Source organism: Anser cygnoides, chromosome 1 (genome assembly GCF_040182565.1).
Source record: "Anser cygnoides isolate HZ-2024a breed goose chromosome 1, Taihu_goose_T2T_genome, whole genome shotgun sequence".
In the NCBI taxonomy this organism is placed as follows: Eukaryota; Metazoa; Chordata; class Aves; order Anseriformes; family Anatidae; genus Anser; species Anser cygnoides.
Genome location: NC_089873.1, coordinates 94,682,897 through 94,705,002, shown reverse-complemented (window position 1 = coordinate 94,705,002; position 22,106 = coordinate 94,682,897). Strand labels below are relative to the sequence as shown.

General features: G+C 37.6%; 1 protein-coding gene across 50 annotated transcripts in view; it reads right to left on the bottom strand.

Annotated features, from left to right (window-relative positions):
* Positions 1-22,106, bottom strand: part of ABI3BP (ABI family member 3 binding protein) — a 185,417-nt gene that overhangs the window by 115,289 nt on the left and 48,022 nt on the right. For all 50 annotated transcript variants that reach the window (XM_067003035.1, XM_067003061.1, XM_067003053.1 and 47 more), the window contains 3 exons: positions 13,599-13,778; positions 3,576-3,644; positions 536-668 (listed from right to left, as the gene is read on the bottom strand). In XM_067003035.1, coding sequence (XP_066859136.1) covers positions 536-668; positions 3,576-3,644; positions 13,599-13,778 — 382 coding nt within the window. The remainder of the gene's footprint in view (positions 1-535; positions 669-3,575; positions 3,645-13,598; positions 13,779-22,106) is intronic.

Genomic DNA, 22,106 nt, shown 5'->3' with positions numbered 1-22,106 from the left:
TCATTAACAAAGCAAGATGATGCTTTCAAACAAGATGATGTATCTCGAAAATGGGTGCACAAAGTTCTTCTTTGTTTTACAAAACACTGCTGAGTTGAATAGAGCTTCACAGGAGGTAAACAAAGACCCCCCCGATAGTATTTTGTCATAAAAGGAAGAATACAAAAAGGAACACCAAAAAGAACAGATCATGGAATACATCAAGTTCAACAGTTTCTTCCAATTTATTCAAATACAAAGGAAGGTAGATCCAAGTCCACTGGTTTAAGAACAATGGATCTGTGGTGAAACAGCAAGACTTGTACTTCAGCATGTAGGCATCTGACTGATTTCCAATCAAGACAAGTAAAGGCTCGATAACCATTAAATTAAGCAAAGGAGCAAATTTACTTCCTATTCAGAACTGTTGCTTCCAGTGTTTTCATTTCCACTGTCAAATTTTTTCAGCCACACCAGATAACAACCTGCAAAGCTTCAAGCTTGAAATGCTAAATTAAAAAATGATCATTACAAAAACTGTTTTCTGTTATTTTACCTGTCACTAGCACAGTTACTTGTTGCTGTCCAGTCATGTTGAGGGTTCACTAGGATGCCCCAAGAGAGGAACACAGAGGTTGGGGTGAGAGTGCCAACTACCAGCTGCAGAGGCTTTTGAGTCTTGGTCCGACCTAGATAAGAAACATGCAATTCCAATTACAAGTTAGTTTCTCTTGCAGTATGTAGGGGAATGTTTTTGCAGTCAGATAGTCAAGTAAATAAAGTCAAAATTTGAAGATAAAGGTACAACAGCTCGCTCTCTTTATTACAGCCAGCACTTCTAATGTATGATTTAAAAACAGGGGGTAGAGGGGTGCCTGTGATCTGTTTGTTGACTTCTCATTGAAGGGAAAATGGAACGGAGACTGCTCCTTCCCTGAAGCCAACTGAGCAAGAACAGAGAAAAAAATATAGAATGAAGTTTGCAGAAAGGAAAGGATACAAGTAGAAGGCAGCAGGAGCAGAGATTAGGTTACCACTTAAAAAAAAGCAGATATCAGACACACAGTCAAGCCCCAGAGGCAACAGAAAGACTATTTTTTTAGGAAGTTGTACAGAACATATTTCAACTTAGGAAGAAACTAGAATATTTTACTTCCAGACTTATGGATACAAGGTAAATCAGAAGGAAAGAACCCGTCTTGCTATTATTTGGTGGGCAGGAGGGACACCGGTTTACAAAATTTTGTTACAATTTTATCTTTTAATAAGCTTTCTCTATTACTCATTTTTCAGATTATGAAACCTTTTTTGGTGTTTTTGGTTTGCTTAGTATGAAGTTAATCTGCATATAGCTTAAAGTTCTGGCTGTCTTGGACTGCATCACTTAAGGTGTTATACATAGTTCAGGACATTACTCTCATTCCGTGTAATAGAGAAATAGTGTCTTCTTGGCAGGATTCCTAATAACACTGCAGTTGTGTCCACAAATAATTCATACTGTCTGCAGCACTTTTCATCAAGTGTGTAAAAAGAACTTTATTTAAATGAGGTTTAAAAGCTAATAGTTGGAAACAAAGAAGCGATCTAGAGCAACAACTTTGAACCTGAAGTTTGTGGACTGCTACAAGCCCAATGAGAACCTTCATTGTATGATGAATTAAATGGAAATTCATATATTCTTTACATCATTCTACATACTTGAAATATCTAAAGGATCTGTACCTCCTCATAATACACACATGACCACAAGTGTACCAGAAGTTTATAAGTCACCTATCTAAAGGTTATGTTTTTCACTGTTGTGAAACAAATCGAAGTTTCTTTTCATGCCTTTTGATCCCTAATATCTGTTCACTTAGCAAGCCCAAAGAAAGTTTGACCTGTACTTTCCACCAATTTGCATTTAGACACCTTAACTGTGTGGGTTTTTACTGTACATTGATGATGAACATGTTAGCAAAAAACAAATTAAAAAAAAAAATCAAACAAACCAACCACTCTCTACCCATAAGAGGAAGTAGGATATGCTTTAAAATACTATGGAGCATCTGAAGGCAAATATCCAAATAACTTTCCTGTTTTCTGGACCAGTTCCCAGGCTCCTTCTCCATTGTTAAAGAAAAAATTAAAACAATCAGTATGGTCATTTACCAAACCACTTGGTAAATTTTCTGTCTACAGTGAAATCCCTTTTTGATCACTTTTTGAGAAAATACAGAAAACATGCAATTTGAAAACAAACAAAAATAAAACCCCACAAGCTCTCATGTAACTTGAACTCATACTGTTGTTTTTTGTGACCTACGTATAATTTTCAATATGTCTTATTATGTCATTTGTGACCAATTAGAAACTAATGATTTATGTACTTTAAAACCAGGAAGTATGTGATCATCTATTTTGATCTATATGAATACAAAGCATACAACTCTGTATTAATCAGAGTTTGAACCAGAACTGTAAACAGTCTTCATATGTAAATTTAAAATTGTAGCGACACGGATTCTACCATCATCCTCAGTAATTTGTCCAGTTTAACTACTCTCACTACTAAGATGACCTGCTGTAATATTTAGTTACCATTAAGCCAACAGTTATTCTTACACTTTTATCTGCTCAACTGAAAACTCATATATCAGACTCTTGTTTGACAAATCAGTTTCCGTAGACTATAGATAATAAAATTAATAATGTCCATATATAAATATAAAATTGGGCACATTTTTGGTCCATGTTTAAATATATTTATGTGTGTATAAATATACAAATGCGCGCACACATGTATATACACAGTGGGTCTGAAACATGAATCACTTTTCAAAATGTTTCCCAGCATTCTGTTCTATGTTTGGCTTTGAGTGAGCAGAAATTAATTCCAGCCAGGAATTAGAATAAACTTCTTATAAAGATTTCTAAGTCTAAACACATACATATATACTAACAACTTATTCTTTGCAACAGCACAGTGATCCTGAGAGTCATCCCTGTACCAAAATAAGGAACTAAAACCTAACAACATTAATGATGTAATCAATGTCATGTAGAAAGTCTTTGAAACAGACAAGAAGCTGAATTCAGATTTCTGCTGTGCTACGTATATTTTAAGCTAGAAGCATTCCTTTTTCCTTAACTGCTTTGTATCAGCAAGCACTGTAGGAGTGCTGAATTACATACACACAGGTCACCATTTCTAATTAGAAAAAAGAGCATTACCATAACCATGGATGAAGGAATCCTTAACCGGCAGTTTAGAAAGAATAACTTCAATCCACCACACCATTGTATTTCAAAACTTTTACTTTTTTGCGTGCACTTATAGATCTCTTTAAACATCAGAAATTAATATCCTGAATTTCAATTCTCATTTATAAGAGCTTTTTACAAAAACCATCCTTAGATTTTGAGCAATCTTCATGTGAATGCCACATACATGACTAACTGCTGACTAGGAAATACTGTCCTACATTTCACCTTCATAAGGAGTTCATGCATCCCAGTCAGACACCTACAGTTACAAATACCTTTTCAAAGAAAACCAGTAAAAGCAAGATATTGTCCTCCTTAAACTACTTGAAGAAAGAGATGCAGTAAAATACCTGAGCAAGACTTCTTGTTATTTGAAACACGTGCTGGTCTTACTGAAACCAAATACCGTGGCTCTGCATCTGTAAATGAAGAAACAAGTAATGAGTATGGTGTTGCTGTTTATTTAAGAAAGGGATTAACCTATAATTCATAACAAAAATCTAATATTCAGTAAAGGCTTGACACATTATCCAGTCTTCATGGTCTTTAGGCATGTTTGTTCCAAGGTTTATTCACCAATCATGCAGAAGTATTCTAACCACTAGAAAGAATAACACATCCCTGCAGTAAAGATTTTACCATTCTTTTTGACTGAGACATAACAAATAGGTGAACTTGCCAGGACATACATGTAACACTTCAACCAAAACATTATTTAGAAAGCAAAGGAGAAGGAAAGCTCAGATGAAGAGGAAAAAAGTGAGAGTTGCTTAGACAGCTGCCATCTACAGGCTACTTACAGTCTTCCCTCTCTCATGAGGTCTAGCATGTGAACAGTAGAGATGAAGCACACCAGAGGAAATTTTGCTGGCCTACTGAATGGTATAACAATATTCATATAACACTTTTAAATTGTTCTAGTGGAACTGAGAAATTTTACTAGGGTACCAGATCTTACCTCTTTGATATACTTGCAGAAGTAGTGAAAGCAATGACTGGAGGGGGAAAGGTTCTAGTCTACTGCTCCCATCGCTTCTATAAAGACATAGCCAGAGCCCGACCCAAGAGCTGATCCCTGTAGTGGCTGCTGATGCTGCCATGTGAGGAGGACTCTCAACATGTGAGGCTGCTGGTTCAGGTATTGTCAAGCAGCTTTTCTACAAGTGCTTAGCTACAAAACAATCCACTACAAAATACTCTCCACTGTTAACTAGTAGCATATTTGCTTGTTATGTCAAAATAGTGCCTGTTCTCTTTGCATACATAATCATTTTCCACTGCTTCTACTGCCAGACATGTTAGCCTGATATTGCATATGGAGATGGTTGGTTTAGTGCATGCATTTTTATAAAAGGCAGTTTGAATAGACTTGCAAGATGTCCCAAGTAGTTATAAGAGCATTACCATAATACAGAGTTGTCTTAATGTCTACAATGTATCCTATATTCTTTTGAAATTAAAAAAGAAAAAAAATACTTAATTCTGCTTTTAATATAAGCAATGATTACATTAAAAAGATGCAAAACAAAATAAAAACAAATACCTATAACACAATAACCTTCGTTGACACATTCTGCATCAACTTTACAACCATTTATTTTTTGCCATGTTTCTTCCTATAACCTTTTTTTATGTATTGTTTCAGACTGTACACCTACTGTAAACAATGTCTCAGTAAAGAGCTGATATTTGTAGAAAGAAGAAATAAAGTGTACTGGCCATTTCGCACAGCATATACCCCTGTAGACTAACACTACATTATTCAAGATCTGCACGACTGTCTGGTTGCAGGAAATAATGTCTGACATGCTCAGTAGAGCATCCACATCACTCACTGACTTGCTTTATAAATAGTTTTACAGACCTTTTCCAGAGACTCATTGTGAGATTTGACTGTTAAATGCTTTCACAGTTTTAAGTACTCTCAATGAATGTAAAGTTATTAATAATATCTAAGAGAAAGGGACTCGTGTTTGTATAAAAAATACAGACGGCTCTGAGTTTGACAGGATGTTCTGCATGCTATTACAATAGAAATTACGTTGCATGCAACAGGAGAGCAATAGTTCAACCATTTTCTTGGTCATTAAGTTCATCTCAGAGACAAATTGTATCTTCCATACTTTCCAATGTTTATATTTACTTTTAATTTAACCTCTATGCATTTTCTCACAGGAAGAAAGAACTTTTGCAAAATATTTCTTAAGACTTTAAATGAAAAAACCTCTCTCCATCTTTACTCCAGTGTAATCTTTTTTTTTTTTTGCGCTGCTTCCCATAAAAGGTTTGACTGCTTCTTTTCAAAAAAAAGATATCATACTGCATAGCCAAAAAAACACAGAGCCATTCCAGAGACAAGAATTTCCATTGGATTCAGATTCAGTCTTTGGATTCAGATTTAGTCTTATCGGAATGGCCTATATTTCTTTTCAAGCACTGCAGCCATTGCAGAGTCACTGCTAGCTGGGTGTCAATTGTGAAAGAGCTTGGAAATTGTTTGGAAATACCAGTCTTCATAGGAAATAAGGAAATTAAGCAAACCAAAGTTTACACAAACTCTGACATATTTGAGAGACATCTGATGCAGTTTGGATGACACAGGCACACATGGTAAGAGGCCACAAGTTCAGATACGTTCATGTTTCTGGCAGCTAAAGACAGATAACCTCACCCTGCAGCTTAAAATAATAAATGCTTTGATTAACACAATGCTAAAACAGCGATTTTAGTTTGGAGAATTCAGAAAGGAGATTTTCCCTCACTGTTGATATCAGAGGTTGGAGTTTTCCACCCTTCTTACTTACTTAAAACCAAGCTCTATTATTACCCACCTGCAACACTGGAAAAGAAGTCATAGGAGCTTGCAAAGAGATGAGTATGGGCAGAATTTGGCCCATACAGATCAAAGATACTTTAGCTACAGTTTTTAGAACAAAGATTTCTCTGTGTAAAATTTGTATACTAGTTTAGATACATGTAGCCAAATCCTTATCTGCAGATGAGAGAGTTAATTTTCTTCACATCCCAGTGTACCATCACCCTGGAGTCTACCAATTAAACAGAACCACTGAGAAATCTCTTACATCCAAATTTCTGTAAGGAGAGGAAAGAAAATCAGTACTGAATAAACAAACAACTTGCAGCACTACATAAAAGGCTGTGCCAGACTGGTAAAAAGTAACTTAATTTGACTTATTCTATGCATGTAAGTCACTTGACACACACACTATGTAAGTACTTTAATTGTTTATTATTTTAAATGAGTTTCTATTGTTCCCAAAATAAATATAACTGAGATGAGCACTGAAAACAACTGCTCAAAGCAGTGTGGACAAAAAAGTGAGTTAAAGAAAGAGTGCAACTAAAAGTGCAACTAAAGGTGCAACTATCCCTTCACTTACAACAAAGTGACTTGATTAATATTTATAGAGGCATACAGTTCTTCTGGGATCTGTACAAGCATATGGACATTTTTTGTACTCAGGCCTGGAACCAGAAATAAGTGACAAAAAATTATATTTATAAATGTATATTAAAGAAATAATATAAAAACTTTAAATATATATATATATATATATATATATATATTCCCCTGTGCTTTAAACCAAGTGCTTTAAACCAAGTTTTCTGCTGTGCATTCATGGCCATTTGGGAGACCGTTACAATTTTCACAAAGGGCTGAGCAAATTCAACTACAATAGAGTTGGTTTTGAGTGTCATTTTGAGCTCTCACAGACTACGAAGTCACTCTTTAAAATATACATATATGTATATATATATACACACACAGCATATTGCAAGTACATGCATAATCTTGTAAGGATCGAGAATCTCCTAAATGAGGGATCTCTACAGAACCATGCAAACTTCATCAAGTTCAGTTAGAAACACATTCACAAATTTGACAGAAAAATCTTAGGTTCATTGCAGTTTAAAGCCTTCTTGAAGAGCTGGTACGTTAAGATGAACATAACAAACCTATCTGTTTGAACCTGTTGCTGCCTACCCCCCACTATTAAGGCTGGATTGGCAAATGCCATTGCTAACCTCTCCTTTCAGGTGGCACACAACTGGTTCTGTTTGAACCCCCTGAAGCTGCAGATGAGAAGGGAAGTCCAAACAGACAGGCTTAAGCCTTTAGCAGAAAAATGACCTTAAGCACCAGACGATTGCTAGTCAAATCCATGCCTAATTTTTAGTGTCGTAAATCCCCAAGCAAGTGTTTTTGTTGTTGTTGGCTTGCTTTGCTTTTTATGACAGTTCAGTTGGGTGGCTTCAAAATGTCATCAGCACTGCCCTTTCAAATGTCAATACTTGCAAGTAAATAACGCAATGCCAATTTGGAGCAAAGCACTGCACTCAGGCAGGCACATACACCTAACCAAATGGCTTCTGAAGCAGGAGGGAAGCCTAGTACTTGTAAAGAACTAGGATTGGTATCTATGTATGTATCAAAAACTAGTATCATGCATAAGCATTCGGTACATATTCTTACATTTTTTTCTCCCACCTCTCTCTCTCTCTCAAAAAAAAAAAAAAGGCATTCACCCATCTTTTTTTAGCTTCTAAACACCACAGCTATTACAGCTTAGTGAACCATCACCAATTTGATGAAACACTTCTCTGAACTCCTTCAATGACTCAGTATTTTTTTCATCCAGACAGCCTGAAAGACACACACACACTACATGTACACACAGGTATGTCTACAATTCACCCCAGGAGAAACAATTCAAAGACTGCGAAGTTATACGAAAGTAAATCACGACTTTGGCAACATTATAAAAGAAAAATCAACTGTTTATAAAAAGACCAAGATTCTGTGATACTAATGCTATAAAATTATCAAAGCAAAAAAACCTTCTCTTATCCACCTGAGCAGTTTCAGAAGATGACCAGCCTTGAGGAATGTAACAAAAATGCAGCCACAAAAACATCAAACTAATACAGAATAACACTAATTCCATATGCTGTGAGCAATGCTTTGAAACCAGTGGCAGCAGGCAACTAACATGCGTTGCAAAGCGCTAGCAAATTCTGCTTCTGTTCAAGCATGGATGATTTCAGGCATACTCTGTGAATTCAGTTCAAGGTTCTGCCAATGCAAAAATGCAGCTGAAAGCAAAACAACGTAAGTATGACTTGACTTACGAACTTAGAATAAATTTTAACAAAATATTACAATGCATCATTAGAATTAATATACTAACACATTCAAGAAATCAAAACAAAACAGGTTTTAGCTTCAGGTCTCAATTCACTGATCTGATTTTAAGGATTGCTAAAGACTGACTCTGGGATGGTAAGGGCAAAGGCCAGAGGCAGAGAAATGGAGGGATCAAAGCAAGCTGTGGCGTAACAAGCATTGGAAAAGACAGAGAAGCGGGATGAAGGGGCTGGTGCAAGTGCACCTGCTGCCGGTCAGTATGTTTGTCCAGGTGCTCATCTCCTTCTGAATTAATGTGTACATTATTTGGCATCTCAAAAGGCACGCAGTTAATACACCTGCATTTGTGTGAGCATTATTGGGTATAAGAAACTGCACAGCAAGATCTTTTAGCTAAGCGCTGCTCTAGCACACATCTCTGAATTACACTTAAAACATGATGATATTGGATGATATTAGAATTCTTCCCTATTTGTATGCAAATTTCACCCACAACTTATTACAGTTGTTATAAAGCAGAATTGCCAGCACATTCTCCTCTTCACTGCACAGCCTGGTTCAAGTAAAGCAAAGGCCAAAGTATGGCAAAGCTCTCAGTCAGTTTTAGGAATTCATTTTATTCAGTATGTCAGCTAATTGCTGTCCATTCTTACAAAATTTTCCTCCGAATTGATCTCCACCCAGTTTTTTGGGTCCCTGCAGCAGTGATAACAAATTCAAGGAGGCTGACATTGAAATCTTCTTAACCAAGTTAGATAAAACTAGCACAAATTTCTCAAGGAAATATTCTTTCTTTTCAAGTTGTGTAGACTGAAGAGATTTAGGTGAAAGTTTAAATCAAGCTCAGAACTTTTGGATGGTCTATTCACCTTATTTATTAGTCTAGATAAATTTACATTTCAATATCTTTTGACACTGTCTGATTAGTTTTCCTTGACCAAAAATAATGTTGCTTACTATTGTATAAGCTCATAAAGTACATCCAGCACCAAATAAAAGACATCTTGTATCCTGATACTTCTTTGTACCAAATTTTAATGCTGCCTCATCACTGCCATTTACCCTTCACTCTGGTTCAAATCCAGCTGTCCAGCAATGCATGAAGTTGCTCAAGAGTTGATTGCCAGCATGAGCTCATTAAGTGTTCAGAAAATCCAACAAAACTCTTTTCTCTTTTACATGCCCTCTGCAGGCAGTTCCTGATTCAAGGATATTGTTACACAATTGCTGGCTCAGATATTATTTTAGTCGCAAAAGAAAGAGGGAAAAAAAAACACAACTATTTTAAGAGAAGAATTGATGCAGGGCAGTGCTGAATATTTTGGTGGATGATGTGTAGGTGGGTGTCACACTTTCTACAAACCTACACATCTCTACTGGCTATAAATCCTAGGAAAGATCATATTCTCATTTATTTCTTCTAAAATATACGCACATACACATATGATTTAATAAATTATTCAGATCTGCTGACTTCAAGTTAATGTTAACAGGGTCATAAGAGATGTATAAGCCAGCAGAAGATCTGACTATATTTCATTTGTATTCAACAGTGACAAGGTAGGGAACATTGAAGTCGTGGGCTTTATATATAAATATATTGTTGTGTATACTGTGCAACCTATTAAAAATCAAGTTCATTGTTGCTTCATACCCCATACTCTAATTCCAAAGCAGGGACAACTATCCCAAACAGAATATTGGTCTTGCTGCTCCATAAACAAAACCAGGCATTCAGAGCTAGCTCAAGGGAATGTCTGCAAGGCATTTCATTCTGCTGCATATACTTATCCTGGTTGCTAGCAAGGACAAAGGACATTTTATGGGAATGATGCATTTTAGGGAATCAGGAATTGTATGAGAAGTCTGTATGTTTTCTTACATTAGTCTAACTACGAAATTAATGAAATAATATATATATATATTTTGAGTAGAATGTAGAATTGCCTGCATGTATGTAACTTTTTCACATGAATGACAATTCGTTTTCAAATGAATTGACCATTTTAATACTGTCAGGTCAAGATCCACTTCTGTCTAATTTCTGTCTAGACAGAGCAATTCCATTGTCCTGGATCTAGTCACTCTCTCAGGAAACTGCATTCTAAAGCAATCATCCCAAAACCACTGGGAAAACATACCTTTTAGTAACTACCAAATGCCTTTAAATACGCACTTCTAATCTTTACATTTCAGCAACTAAGCCAATTTAAAGTTGTGATCAGCTTTAAAGTCGCTAAATCAATTGGGAAAGGTCTTCTCTTTCCATGAACTACTAAAACTGACAGGAGAAAAGGAAGCCTTAAATTGTACGAGTCTTGGTCTAAACAGTCCACAGTGTTTCTTCACATTTGGGATTCATTCCTTCCATCCTGTTCAGTAAAAGCTGCAACCAACCACTGTTCAGCACAGCCTTTGAATGCCATCTGCTTTCTGTACGTGTAGAATAAGCTGAAGTGAGAGAGGACTGAGAGGGCATTTATCAGGGTGAACACGAATACTTTCGTATATGCTTAGTTGGTTTTATTGTGGGGAAAAATAGGTGGAACGCACCAAAGACCATTTGCAAAGTGCACGGTGCCACCAGAATCACTAGAATATCCAGAACGTGGAATAGACAATATTTCTGGAGTGAAATTAAAAAGAAACAACAACAACAAAAAGCTTGCTTTGAATGAACATAGAATACTAGGCCAATTTCGTCACCTATGAGATGTGCTAGAAGCACAAAAGTAACCTAAAACTCTTAACAATATGGTCAACGGGTACTTGTACCTTCGGAAAATATCTTGAGAGTATTTATATTACACCTCTACAATACCTTATATTTTCCAACATCTACATAAATCAGGGTCTGAGCTGAGTTCACTGGGTACCAGAATAAAACTAGTCCACTGTTGCTAAAACCATGAACCACCCTGCAGTAGCTCCAGCTTGAGGCAGTACCTGGTCCCTAAAATTGTAGGGGGTGTTAGCAGTCACCACTGTCTTTTCTCCTCTGAGGCATGTCACTCTAAAACAGAGCCAAAAGCACAACCAATGCTTCTTTCTTTAGCTGATGTACACACACACAGAAAGTGTAATCAACACTGCTCTTTAAAGGGAGCAGTGGTATTTAATATTAACGCAATGGGAAATGTTGTGCTCTCTTTTTCCAAACTCCAATGAACAAATACACTAAGCAGTTAATGTAACCCTAAATCTCTTAACTAAAAGGAATAGTTCCAGTAAAGGTATTGTTAATTGCCTTAAATATATGTTTGTGAGTTGAAGTACATACATATTGCTGTTAGCTTCTTTTAGGTCCTGTGCTTTCAATGATGAAAACTTTCCAACTTTTTCTTCAAGTTGGAAATGCTAGTCTTTATATCAATATTATGTTGCATATTGCATTTGTAGTTATCGGACATCCAGAATCATTCATTGTCACTAGGAAACTCATTGACAACTTGTTTTAGCGTGAGCAAGCTAAAATTTTGAAGTTACTCTCCTTTAAAATAATTAAAAGGAGAGTATTCCCCAACACTTGTGCCTTTCTCTGTCTAGACACACTACAGAAAATGTTTAATTTCATTACAGGAGATATGTATAATAGGGTTTCTCATCTTCAGTGTTCATTGCTTCAAGATTTTGATAGCTTAACTGTAAGCTTTAACGCATATGCATGCAGCTAGCCACTCTGACTGCAGACCTAAAGAAAGGTGTCTACAGTCCCAGCCATTACATATTAGCATGAGAGTTGCAGAAAACCCAAGATCACCTATGCTCCAGGTGATGTTCAGCTCTATGTTTTCACATAGTTTCACAAAGCATTAGGTATTAAAGCTGCTATTAAATGGTGAGAAGTACACACCATCTACACATGACACTACGTTCAGGGCTTTTTCCTCTTTCCAAGGATCTCAGAGTACCTGAAAAATATGAATCTCCACTATTCCTGCAACATAGCTATGCAGATATTACTTATGCACGATTCTACAGAGAATCCAGTATATCCTTGTCACTGAACTGATTCAAAAGTTGCACACAGGATACATTTGATTCATAAAGCTTAAGTGATGGCTATGAACTCAAACACTGGATTGGTGATAGAAGTATGGAGAGATCCCAGGAGTACAAACTCACAGAAAGGAATAAATCAACCTTTGCCAGAGAGATCTTATGAAGGTCTCTAGTGTCTTAATTATTTTGTGTCTATCACCTTATTTATTCTTTTTTATTTTACAGTTTTCAGCCTGGAGCAGACACACAGAACTGCCTTCACTTCTTCACTCACCACATTAAAAACAAGGCAACTGTTACTTCTACGCTTATGCATCTTTTCTCCCCCTGGACTTACACTGAGATCACTGACATTACAATGATGAGGGTAATACAAGAACCAGGATTCATTTCAGGCTAGAAAAGTGTAAAGAAAAACAATACGAAAATCCTCAGAAATTTAACAGATTTCTTAAGATATCATATCCTGATAAATCAATGTTTTAATAATTTATAAGACAATTCTAGCTGATCCAGTTCTCTTGTCTTGCTATTTTGCCCATACTGACATAACCCAGAGTTAAAGGGACAGCCTAATTTACTCCTCCTTTCCTATCACAGGCAACAGGATATAACATGCAGTTTAATCTCCTCCATACAAGTACTCGTGAAATTTTCTGTAGCTTCTGACACAGAAGGTACAGGTTATTCTGTAACATGCAGAATTGGAATATGCCCCTATAAGAAAATGCATCATTTCATAAAAAAAAAATCATATCATAAACATTTCCAGCAAAGAGAATTAAGCACACAGTTCTCAAAACTGTTTCATTGCTTCTTGTTCTGTGTTAAAAACACGTACATCTCCCTTGTATACTACTTTACACTGCAACTTCAGACAGATTATCCCATATATGTAATATATGTAATATGGTTAATACAGTACAATCTCTTACAATGAAAAACTACCGCAAGTGAAAAATCCTTAAAACAAGTATCAATAGCAGCTGTTCCAAACAATAAGAGTTGTTTGTTCTCCTTGAAGGATCTCCTAATTCCACTGTTATCTGAAAATCTTCCCAAAACAAACTTAAACACAAAGAAACCCTGAGCAGCACCCCAATAAAAACAAAAATTAAGAAACCCCAAGGTTCTTGATCTCATCGCTACGTTCCTACACCATGACAACAGCAGCATGCAAAGCAAATTGCATACAAAGACTTACCAAGTTCAGTTATGTAGGTGTTTCCTTCTGAAGGTAAAGGAATGTACTGATTAGAGAAGAAGCTGCTTCCATAACCCAGGACAAAACCTTCAAGTTTGGTGTTTTGACTTGGTCGAAGATACCTCATGCAAACGGTGTCATCTGTTGCGTTGATCTGAACTTTCAGGTTCTGTCTTTTCACTAGGGAAAGAGTAAAAATAAGAAAAGATCAAAGTGTATTATTGTGTAATTATGTATTCAGTAAAGGAATATGACAATATGTAGGACAGTTCAATTTGTTAATTGCAATTAAGAGTTGCAAGGTAGAGTCTCAAGGCAACTGAGTGTATATCAACTGTTGTGTAAAATTGTTTTCCAGTATGTCCATTTCTTCCCCTCATTAGTTTAGTATTATCAACTATCACATCTACAATTGCAGTAGTAGAAGAGTACATGAAGTAACTGAAAAAATGCAAGTATCTTTTCCTTTAAATATAGGAGTTATAACAGTATTATAGGACCCACTGGTGACAAAATTGCAAATCATGAGATTTTTTCTTAGTTAAGAAGAAATCAAAAATGATGTTTTAACGTGAAGTTAGCCATGTTGCAAAATTAGAAGATGAATAGTAACTATGTTCAAATAAAAATGTTACAGCTATGATTTATTTATTTTCAGCTGTGTTCAGCAGAAAATGTAATTTTCTAGTTGGAATTACACCAGGACACCTAGACTAACAGAAAAACTCTATGCAAAATTACCAAAAAGTTTTTTTCAATGTTGATTTTTATGCTTTCCAGAGGAGCAAGTATAACTGCAAAACTTTAACTTGTAACAACATAGAATGAATTCACAACAGAATAACCAACTTTATAGACTGCACAAAAGTGTTTCTTCCTTTTTTTTCTTGGGTGAAGTAGGATTGGCTTTTTCTTCCCCAGTACTTAAAACTTTATTATTCCCTTGTCACTTTTAGGGTTATCATATTTTGAGAACTGTTGATTGGCAGTGCTCAAGGAAAAAAAAGGAAAACAAAACAAAACAAAACAACATGCAACAAACTAAAACAAACAAAAAACTAATGATTCTTCTCCAGTAATACATTTAGGGTTATTATTTTTCCTCTTGTTCTTGAAATATAAATTTTTTATACCAGACAGGTTTTCAGGCATTGCCTGCAACCATGAAGGCTGAAAATACTTTTTCAGGGAAAAAAATAAAAATCAAAAAAATCAAAAAAACCCTTTCACCCTTTCCTTCTAAAACATAAAGAAAACCACTGAGAGACATGTCATTAAATAATAGGGTAGAGCAATAAACAAATTCCTTTTCTTTCTGTCTCTTTTCCTTCTCTCCCTCCTCCCCTCCCTCCTCTCTCTCCTCTCCCCAAGGTAATTGCAGACTGATGTTCAAAGTTTCTTTAAACAAGCATATATTGATTCTCTGCAATCACACCGCTTCCCTTTTTCTGGAGAAAATACAATGACAGGAGTTGCTGAGAGGCCACGGTCCCCATTCTCTGAAGATGATTTAGTAGTAGTGATGAGCACCTGCAATTGTCTGCACACTTATTGAAAAAACCTAAGCCAAACACTTCATGCCCCTTTCCTTTATACAAAGGAGCACACAAGTAAAACTGATGGAAAACATGTGCCTCCAATTAGACCCTTTTTTTATCTGAAGACTGATCAAGTAAAAGCACTCAGCCAGGAAGCCATCCCAATTTTCCAAAGGCAACTCTGCCAGGTTCTGGAAGACTGCAGGAGCTGAAGAAAGCTCAGCTCCCTGCCGGTTCCAGCAGCATGACATCGGCCTGGGGGAAGGGCCACGGCTGCTTCCTCATCTGGGCGAGATCCGAACTTCTTCCGTTCTCACTCTGGGAGACTCCCAGGGTGTGCAACTTTCAGTACCAACAAGGCTGCACACAGCAGAAACCAGGCTGCACACAGCAGAAACCAGGCAGAAGTCCCAACAGGCTTCCAAGCCCTCTAATATGCTTCATAAAGGTGCTTGGTAAAGTCTAGACCCAAGTCTAGGATTACTGTCTCCAACTGACAGCAAATTACATTTGTTAAACTTTAGTAGTCCGCTAAACTCTGAATTACAATACCTAACTTTGGAGAACGAAGCATAAATGAAAGATGGTCTCCTTTAAATATTCATGTCTAAGCAGAAAGTAAGACTTACAATATTTGATTCAAATATAACAATTAGATTTCTAAATTAAAACTTTTAATCAGACACAAAAACAGACTAAAAAACCTCAAAGATCTATTTTCATTTTAAATATACAATAATTTCACATGATTTTTTTTTTTACAGTCATTTATATAGAAATACCTCACAGTTATATTTTACACTAATTTGAAGAGCTAATTCTAATTCAAGATTGAATTCAACTAATTTTGATCCGATTAGATACCATGCCTTATTTGTAAATCGTCAGTTATAGTGACATGGGAACCTTATTTCAGCCTAAAAATGTTGAGTTCAGTTTCTAATGTACAAAGTCTAATGGGATCCCAGGACAGCAACAACTCTGAGGTAGGATCCTGAAGATCTTTTCTTTTTAGCTAGCACATCGAAACAACCAAGAGAGCTTTTCAACTCAAGGTCAGTTCTATTGGAACACAAGCAGGAATAGTGAATGTTTAAAAACTGAGAAGGCAGAACAGAAAAGGAAAACAGGAGACGTACTTAAAATTAATAGGAGATTTTATCCTAAAATCCTTGTCCTGTCCACCCTGTCTTGACAGGGCAAGTCCTTTCCTTTTAGTTCACTTTTAAGTACAGGATCCTTTCACTGATTTTCTGGATGGTAACGAACACTACAGAGTCCTCACTGTTTTTTGGGAAACCTTCTTTGCCTCTTCTTGGAGACACAGCTATGGTCTCATCTCTCTGCTCTCCTTAACATATGCACCAGTGGTAAGCCATCTCCTGCCCCTTCTGTAAGCTCCTAATAACCGTTTCTTTCTCTCCACACAGCACATGTTCCCCTCGCAGAGAGGGATCTCTGCAAGGACCCCTTTCTCCCCATTTCTCCCCTTGCTGCCTGACCCAAAGAGCAGCACAGGGCAAGGCAAACCAGTGGCCTTCTTCACTATTTAGCTGCACCTATTTAACGGAAAGTAACTGTGCTAGAGCAACAACACAGGTACAGCACTTCGTATGAGTGCACTGCGCTCCCTCCATGAGCTCCATGCATTGTGGCCCCACCAGAACTCAGGGATGAGCCACAACAGCTCCAGCGGTAACCACCAGAAGTGGACATGCACGGACATGCACGGACATGCTTCTAGACATGCACGGACAGAAGTGCTGTAACCAAGGCCAAAACCGGCTATAAATAGGAGATAATATAACAGTAATCTGTTGATCCCTCAGCTCACATTACATGAGCTGATGGGCAGCAGTCATGTTCTCTCAGGTGAGGTGCAGTCAACAGAGTCATGACCAGCTCTTGGGTTGTCCTGATGGGAGAGACCACTCCACTGAATCCCATGCTTTCTTTTACCGCCAGGGCCACTGAAGCACTAAAGGTTCGTGACTGAAATCACGAACAGTTTGCTAGGAAGTTTGTTTGGCACTTGGGTGCCAAGGAGTGGAAGGCTACAGAGAAGGAGTCCAAACCCAAACTATGACAGGGACAGAGGAAAGCAAGCAGGCACAGAAAGCACTGTCTGTCTTGGCAGAGCCACCAATGCACTACCACGCTTGGCACGGACTTCTGGTACAGAATGGCCTCTTTCCCCAGAGAAGGTTAGCGAGCTACTTAGTTATCAGGTTGGTCCTCCAAGAAGCCAGGCAGCCCTTGGGCCTGCTGACAGCTCAGCCCTCTAGAACATTTCCAGAAGGTCTGAGGCAGACCCGTGTGGTCACCAGGAATCCACAAGGAGACAAGAGGTCTGCACACAGCTCAAGGCTACTTGCTGCATGGACGCTGCTGGACTATTCAAGAGAGAGCCAGCACCACACAGCACAGACATAAGGGACTTCATAGCAATCAGCCTGGTGAGCGGGGACGGCTCCTGGAAGCACATTAGCAAAACAGGTTTCATTTGTGTTGATCCCACAGTACTTTAAACAAGTCACAGAGAGAGCAGGCATTCCTGTTCTGAGTAATATCATCTCTGTCTTGGCCACCACACAGATGAACATTCATTAAGCATGATGGAATAGTCAAGGGAAGTCACAGGAACTTGGAAACGTATTTGATTTTGAGAAAATAGCCTTGTCATATCATGGTTTTAGGACACCACCACCACCATCCTGTCTCCTTGGTGAAAGAGTAGAGTGATAAACTAGACTCCCTCAAATTCCAGTGCAAAGAAACTTTGAAAGCATCTTACAAAAAGAAAAGAACGCTTTCAGGCACAGAGCAAGGCATGGTTGAATTTTCCTAACTCATATTCACTTGTGTCAGTTTTTGGCACGCATTACTGAAACTCTGCTCTTAAGTATTTTCATTTGTGGAGTGATTCTTTCACCTTCAGGCCATCACTAAATGGAAGATTCTGGGATCCATAGCTACCTCTGAAATACAATCTTTCCCTCCTAGCTTGCCAACAGAAATTCCACACTGGTCTGCAAGTATTTTCTTCAACAAAAGTCAATCGATGGCCAAAACCAGTATGACAAACAGCACAGCACACATCTGAACTAAATGCACGTTAACTGCATCAGACCTCTTGCAGCTAGAGATCACTCCAGGGAAAGGATGTTTCGCCTGCAAGGGGAACGACTGTTGAAGGCAGCCCGATGAAATCAGCTACACTGTAATGGAACCAACCCCTGGTAACTCTTTTTAAAGAAGAAAATGGCTATAAATGGCCTGAAGAATCCAGCTGGGAATACCAATAGTTTGACTAGTTGGAAGGAAAGAAAAGAGAAAAAAAAAAAAAAGCAGTCACAAATAGGCAACAGGAGCTAAGAGCAAATAAACACTGAAACTTTAGAAGAAATTAACTATAAATGACCTAAATGAAATTCACATCTTTAAAATGCAAAAGCAGCTACTGAACATAATATATAACAAACGCCCAGCTGAATATTTTGTATAAGCTTTGGATTCACTGGTGATTATCTGAAGTATTTCCTTTTTCTCATCTCCTTAATTATTGATGGAGCAACAGAGGAGGAGAAGGAGGAATTCAGAGGCACTGCTACCAACCACCTCTTACACTTACCAGCTAGCTCTACCTGATGGCTCATATTTCACTACAAGACAAACAGAGAACACCAATTTTCAATTTCCACTTCCACAGCAAAAGTTCAGTCAAAGCCCTTTTGACTATTTGACTTCTTAGTTCTAACATCCTGCTAAGAGATAGTAGTTGGAAAGCAGTCTGAAAAGGCAAAACAGTAATTCCTAGAATTATTACACATACACTTAAATAATTCTATTGCTATTTAGTAACTGTAAAGAAGTAATGAGATAAATACAGAACTGCTTCACTGGGCTAGTTGCATTAAAACAGTATTTGTTTAGTAATTCAGTGGTGGGGACAGTGGTATTTGCAACCTATAAAAGCAAATAAAACCATCTGAGAGCTTGCTTCCCAAAAGAACAAACAAAACAATTTTGTTTCGGTTACACAGAAGGCTTTAGCCTTTGAAATTCTGTGTCCAGTGCCCCACCACATCCTTGCAATACTGTTGGTAACAGGCAGGCAGTTAGCACAAAGCTGGGTCATTTGATTTTCATCTGTTTCAAGGAACATGAGAGAAATGGGGTGATGAGGTGACTGGAATTTGAATTAACTGGCTCTCTTCTATTTCTGCCCAAAACCAAAATTATAGCTTGGCCCTGTCAAAGAAACCATCTTCAGCTGAAGTGCATTCTATTTCTCTTGCCTGCTTAAGCAGACATATCAACAGCTGGCTGATAATTCATTAATTGGTAACTGACACTTTCACACCTAATCCTGAAGTGCAGATACAGCAATGAACTTCAAGAAGGAAACACAAATGAAATAAGTCAACCATTTTTTTTGTTTTGAAGTACATTTATCTTGGCAACTTACTTTTTGAGCTATCTGTTCACCTCCTAGACTAGCAAAAACAGTGCTGGGAGAAGATGCTCCACTCCCACTTACTCTAGGATTCTTGTGGTGTGCTTCAAGTGTATGTGGCCACTTGCGAACATACACAATCCTGGTTTTCATTTTAATCCAATGAGGAAAAAGCCATGAACTCTGCCCTACAAAAGGGTGAATACAGCTGTACTTTATTACAGCTAATTTGGCTTTGTCATCAGAATTCCTTTTGCCTTACATTGAAACTGTTTAGTTTTCACCATTTCAAAGATTTTAGAGGGCATGAATGAAAGACCCAGCGCTGCCTCCCAGAGTGATAGACAAATGAAGCATACCTTAAGAAAATACATTAGCACCATCTATTTGTGAGCACCACCTCACTTACAACTTTTAAATTGCTCACAGCAGCGCTTTCGTTTTCCAAATCTGGTGCCATAAGTACCACCAGCCAAGATTTCAATGATAATCTAACACTGCAACTTTGAGTTTCGCTATTTTATATTTTTGTTTTCACTTTGGCTCCCAAACATGGAGAAATATTGGTTGTTTGGCTCAAGCCCAAATATAGCTTCAAATGGGAAACATTTAAAAATAGTTCTGTTTCTATGCAGCAGAATAAACAAGAAACACTCCTAGGCCACAACCACAAACCAGGGAATAATTTCGGATGGAAGGGATTTCTGCTCCCCTTGCTCAATGCAAACCTCATCAGATTGGGCTGCTCAGGGCCATATCCAGCTGAGGCTTGAATACCTCTAAGGACACAGTTTCCATAATGTCTCTGGGCAACCTGTTCCAGTATGTATCTTCCTTGGGGTTTAAAAAAAAATATTCCCAACATCTAACTACAATTTCCCATGTTCCTGATTGTGCTCATTGCCTCACTTTGTGGAAAATCTCTCTTGGTCTTCTTTGTATCCTCCAGTCAGGTAGCTGTGATCATCCACCTTAGATCATCTTTCTCCTCACAGGTTACATAAAATACCAGTACTCCTAGTGTCAGAACCCACATAAATAAATCTTAGTGACGAAAATAGGTGCCATACAGACCGCACCCTTAAAAGGGGTAAGAAAGCACATCTTATCAAAAGTGGGTAAGCTGAAAGCATTATACATGGTTTTGCTGTTTGCAACTGAAATTCCCTAATGAAATGAGCTTTTCAAAAAGGTTATTAAGCGAACACTACATATACAAGCCAAGCATTACTGCAGAAGAAGAAGCTGTCAAAATACAGCACTTTTACTTTTCCAAGCACATATATCTGCAAAAGTAGCCTACCTTCTAAGCTTCCACCCTATGCTCACAGGGTCTTTCTGCTCAGGCAGTTTACAAAACAGAACAAAAGCGATGCTGTCCTTAGCTACGGACCTACAGCTGTTACATGGAGATCTACTGGAACATTTGTAGGGATGAGTAATCAAAAAAGTTCCAGCAGTCCAATTCCCATCCAAGTCCTAAAGACTCAGTTTCTCTCCCCTCCAGCCTGCTAGTTCTGTTCATTTCAGTGCCATTTGGCTGGTTTAAGGAAGGAACTGATGTTCAGAAACAATCATTTCATTTGGAAATGCCACTTTTTCACTTTCAGTGACACTGTTTAATACAGAAAGAGTAGGTATTTCTTATTTTGACTATGACACTTGAAAGACGGGACAAAGAAAGCCTGTTATTTTAAACCTTACTATTAATGCTTACTATTTTACTGATAACTAGAAACTAGTTATCAATTCCACATTGTTAAGTTGTGAAGGTGCAAACTCCCACTGACAATGAAAAAGTAGATGTGATAGCATCTCATCATAAGAGCACAACTTGTCCTATGACTTGCAATAATTTAAAAGGGGAAAAAGAAAAAGGAAAAAAAAAAAGAATTCACCAGAGAAGGATGCAGATGATTAAACTTCCATTTAACTCCTGATGTCTGGTAAACAGGGGGAGCTAGGTGTCTCCAAAGGGGATCATAATGTGGAAGAGGAAGCCACCTTACGTCAGCCAACAGGAAACACTAAATTTTAATTAAGTTTCTCTGGGAAATGAGCTAGAACAGGCTGTAACAAGATAACTTCAAAGTAAAAAGTGCTTATTCTAATGTAATACTCCATACTGCATTTTGTAGCTCCACTTGATGCCGAAAGAAATCTTTCTGGCCAGTACAACCACAATACAAACACTTGGTCCTTCTACGTGTTTTCAGAAATTGCGTTTAACAGCCTGGAGTTGTCAGGTGGATGTTCTGTCATCAGTTGTCTTGAGATATAAGAATAATCTGTTGAAATGTTCACTTCACTGCTTGCCCAATTCCTAATAAAGATGCTTTTGGGAAGTTTTAAATACGTTTCTTCCTGTCTATACCTGTAAAAATACTTTTTATTTGAAAGATACCAAATTTTTAGGCAGATCAATGTTCTCAACAGCCCGTGCGCAGCAAATAATACAGCATAAAATGTAATTTCCCCCTTACATTACTTTGTATCAAAGGGCAATTTTGGCAA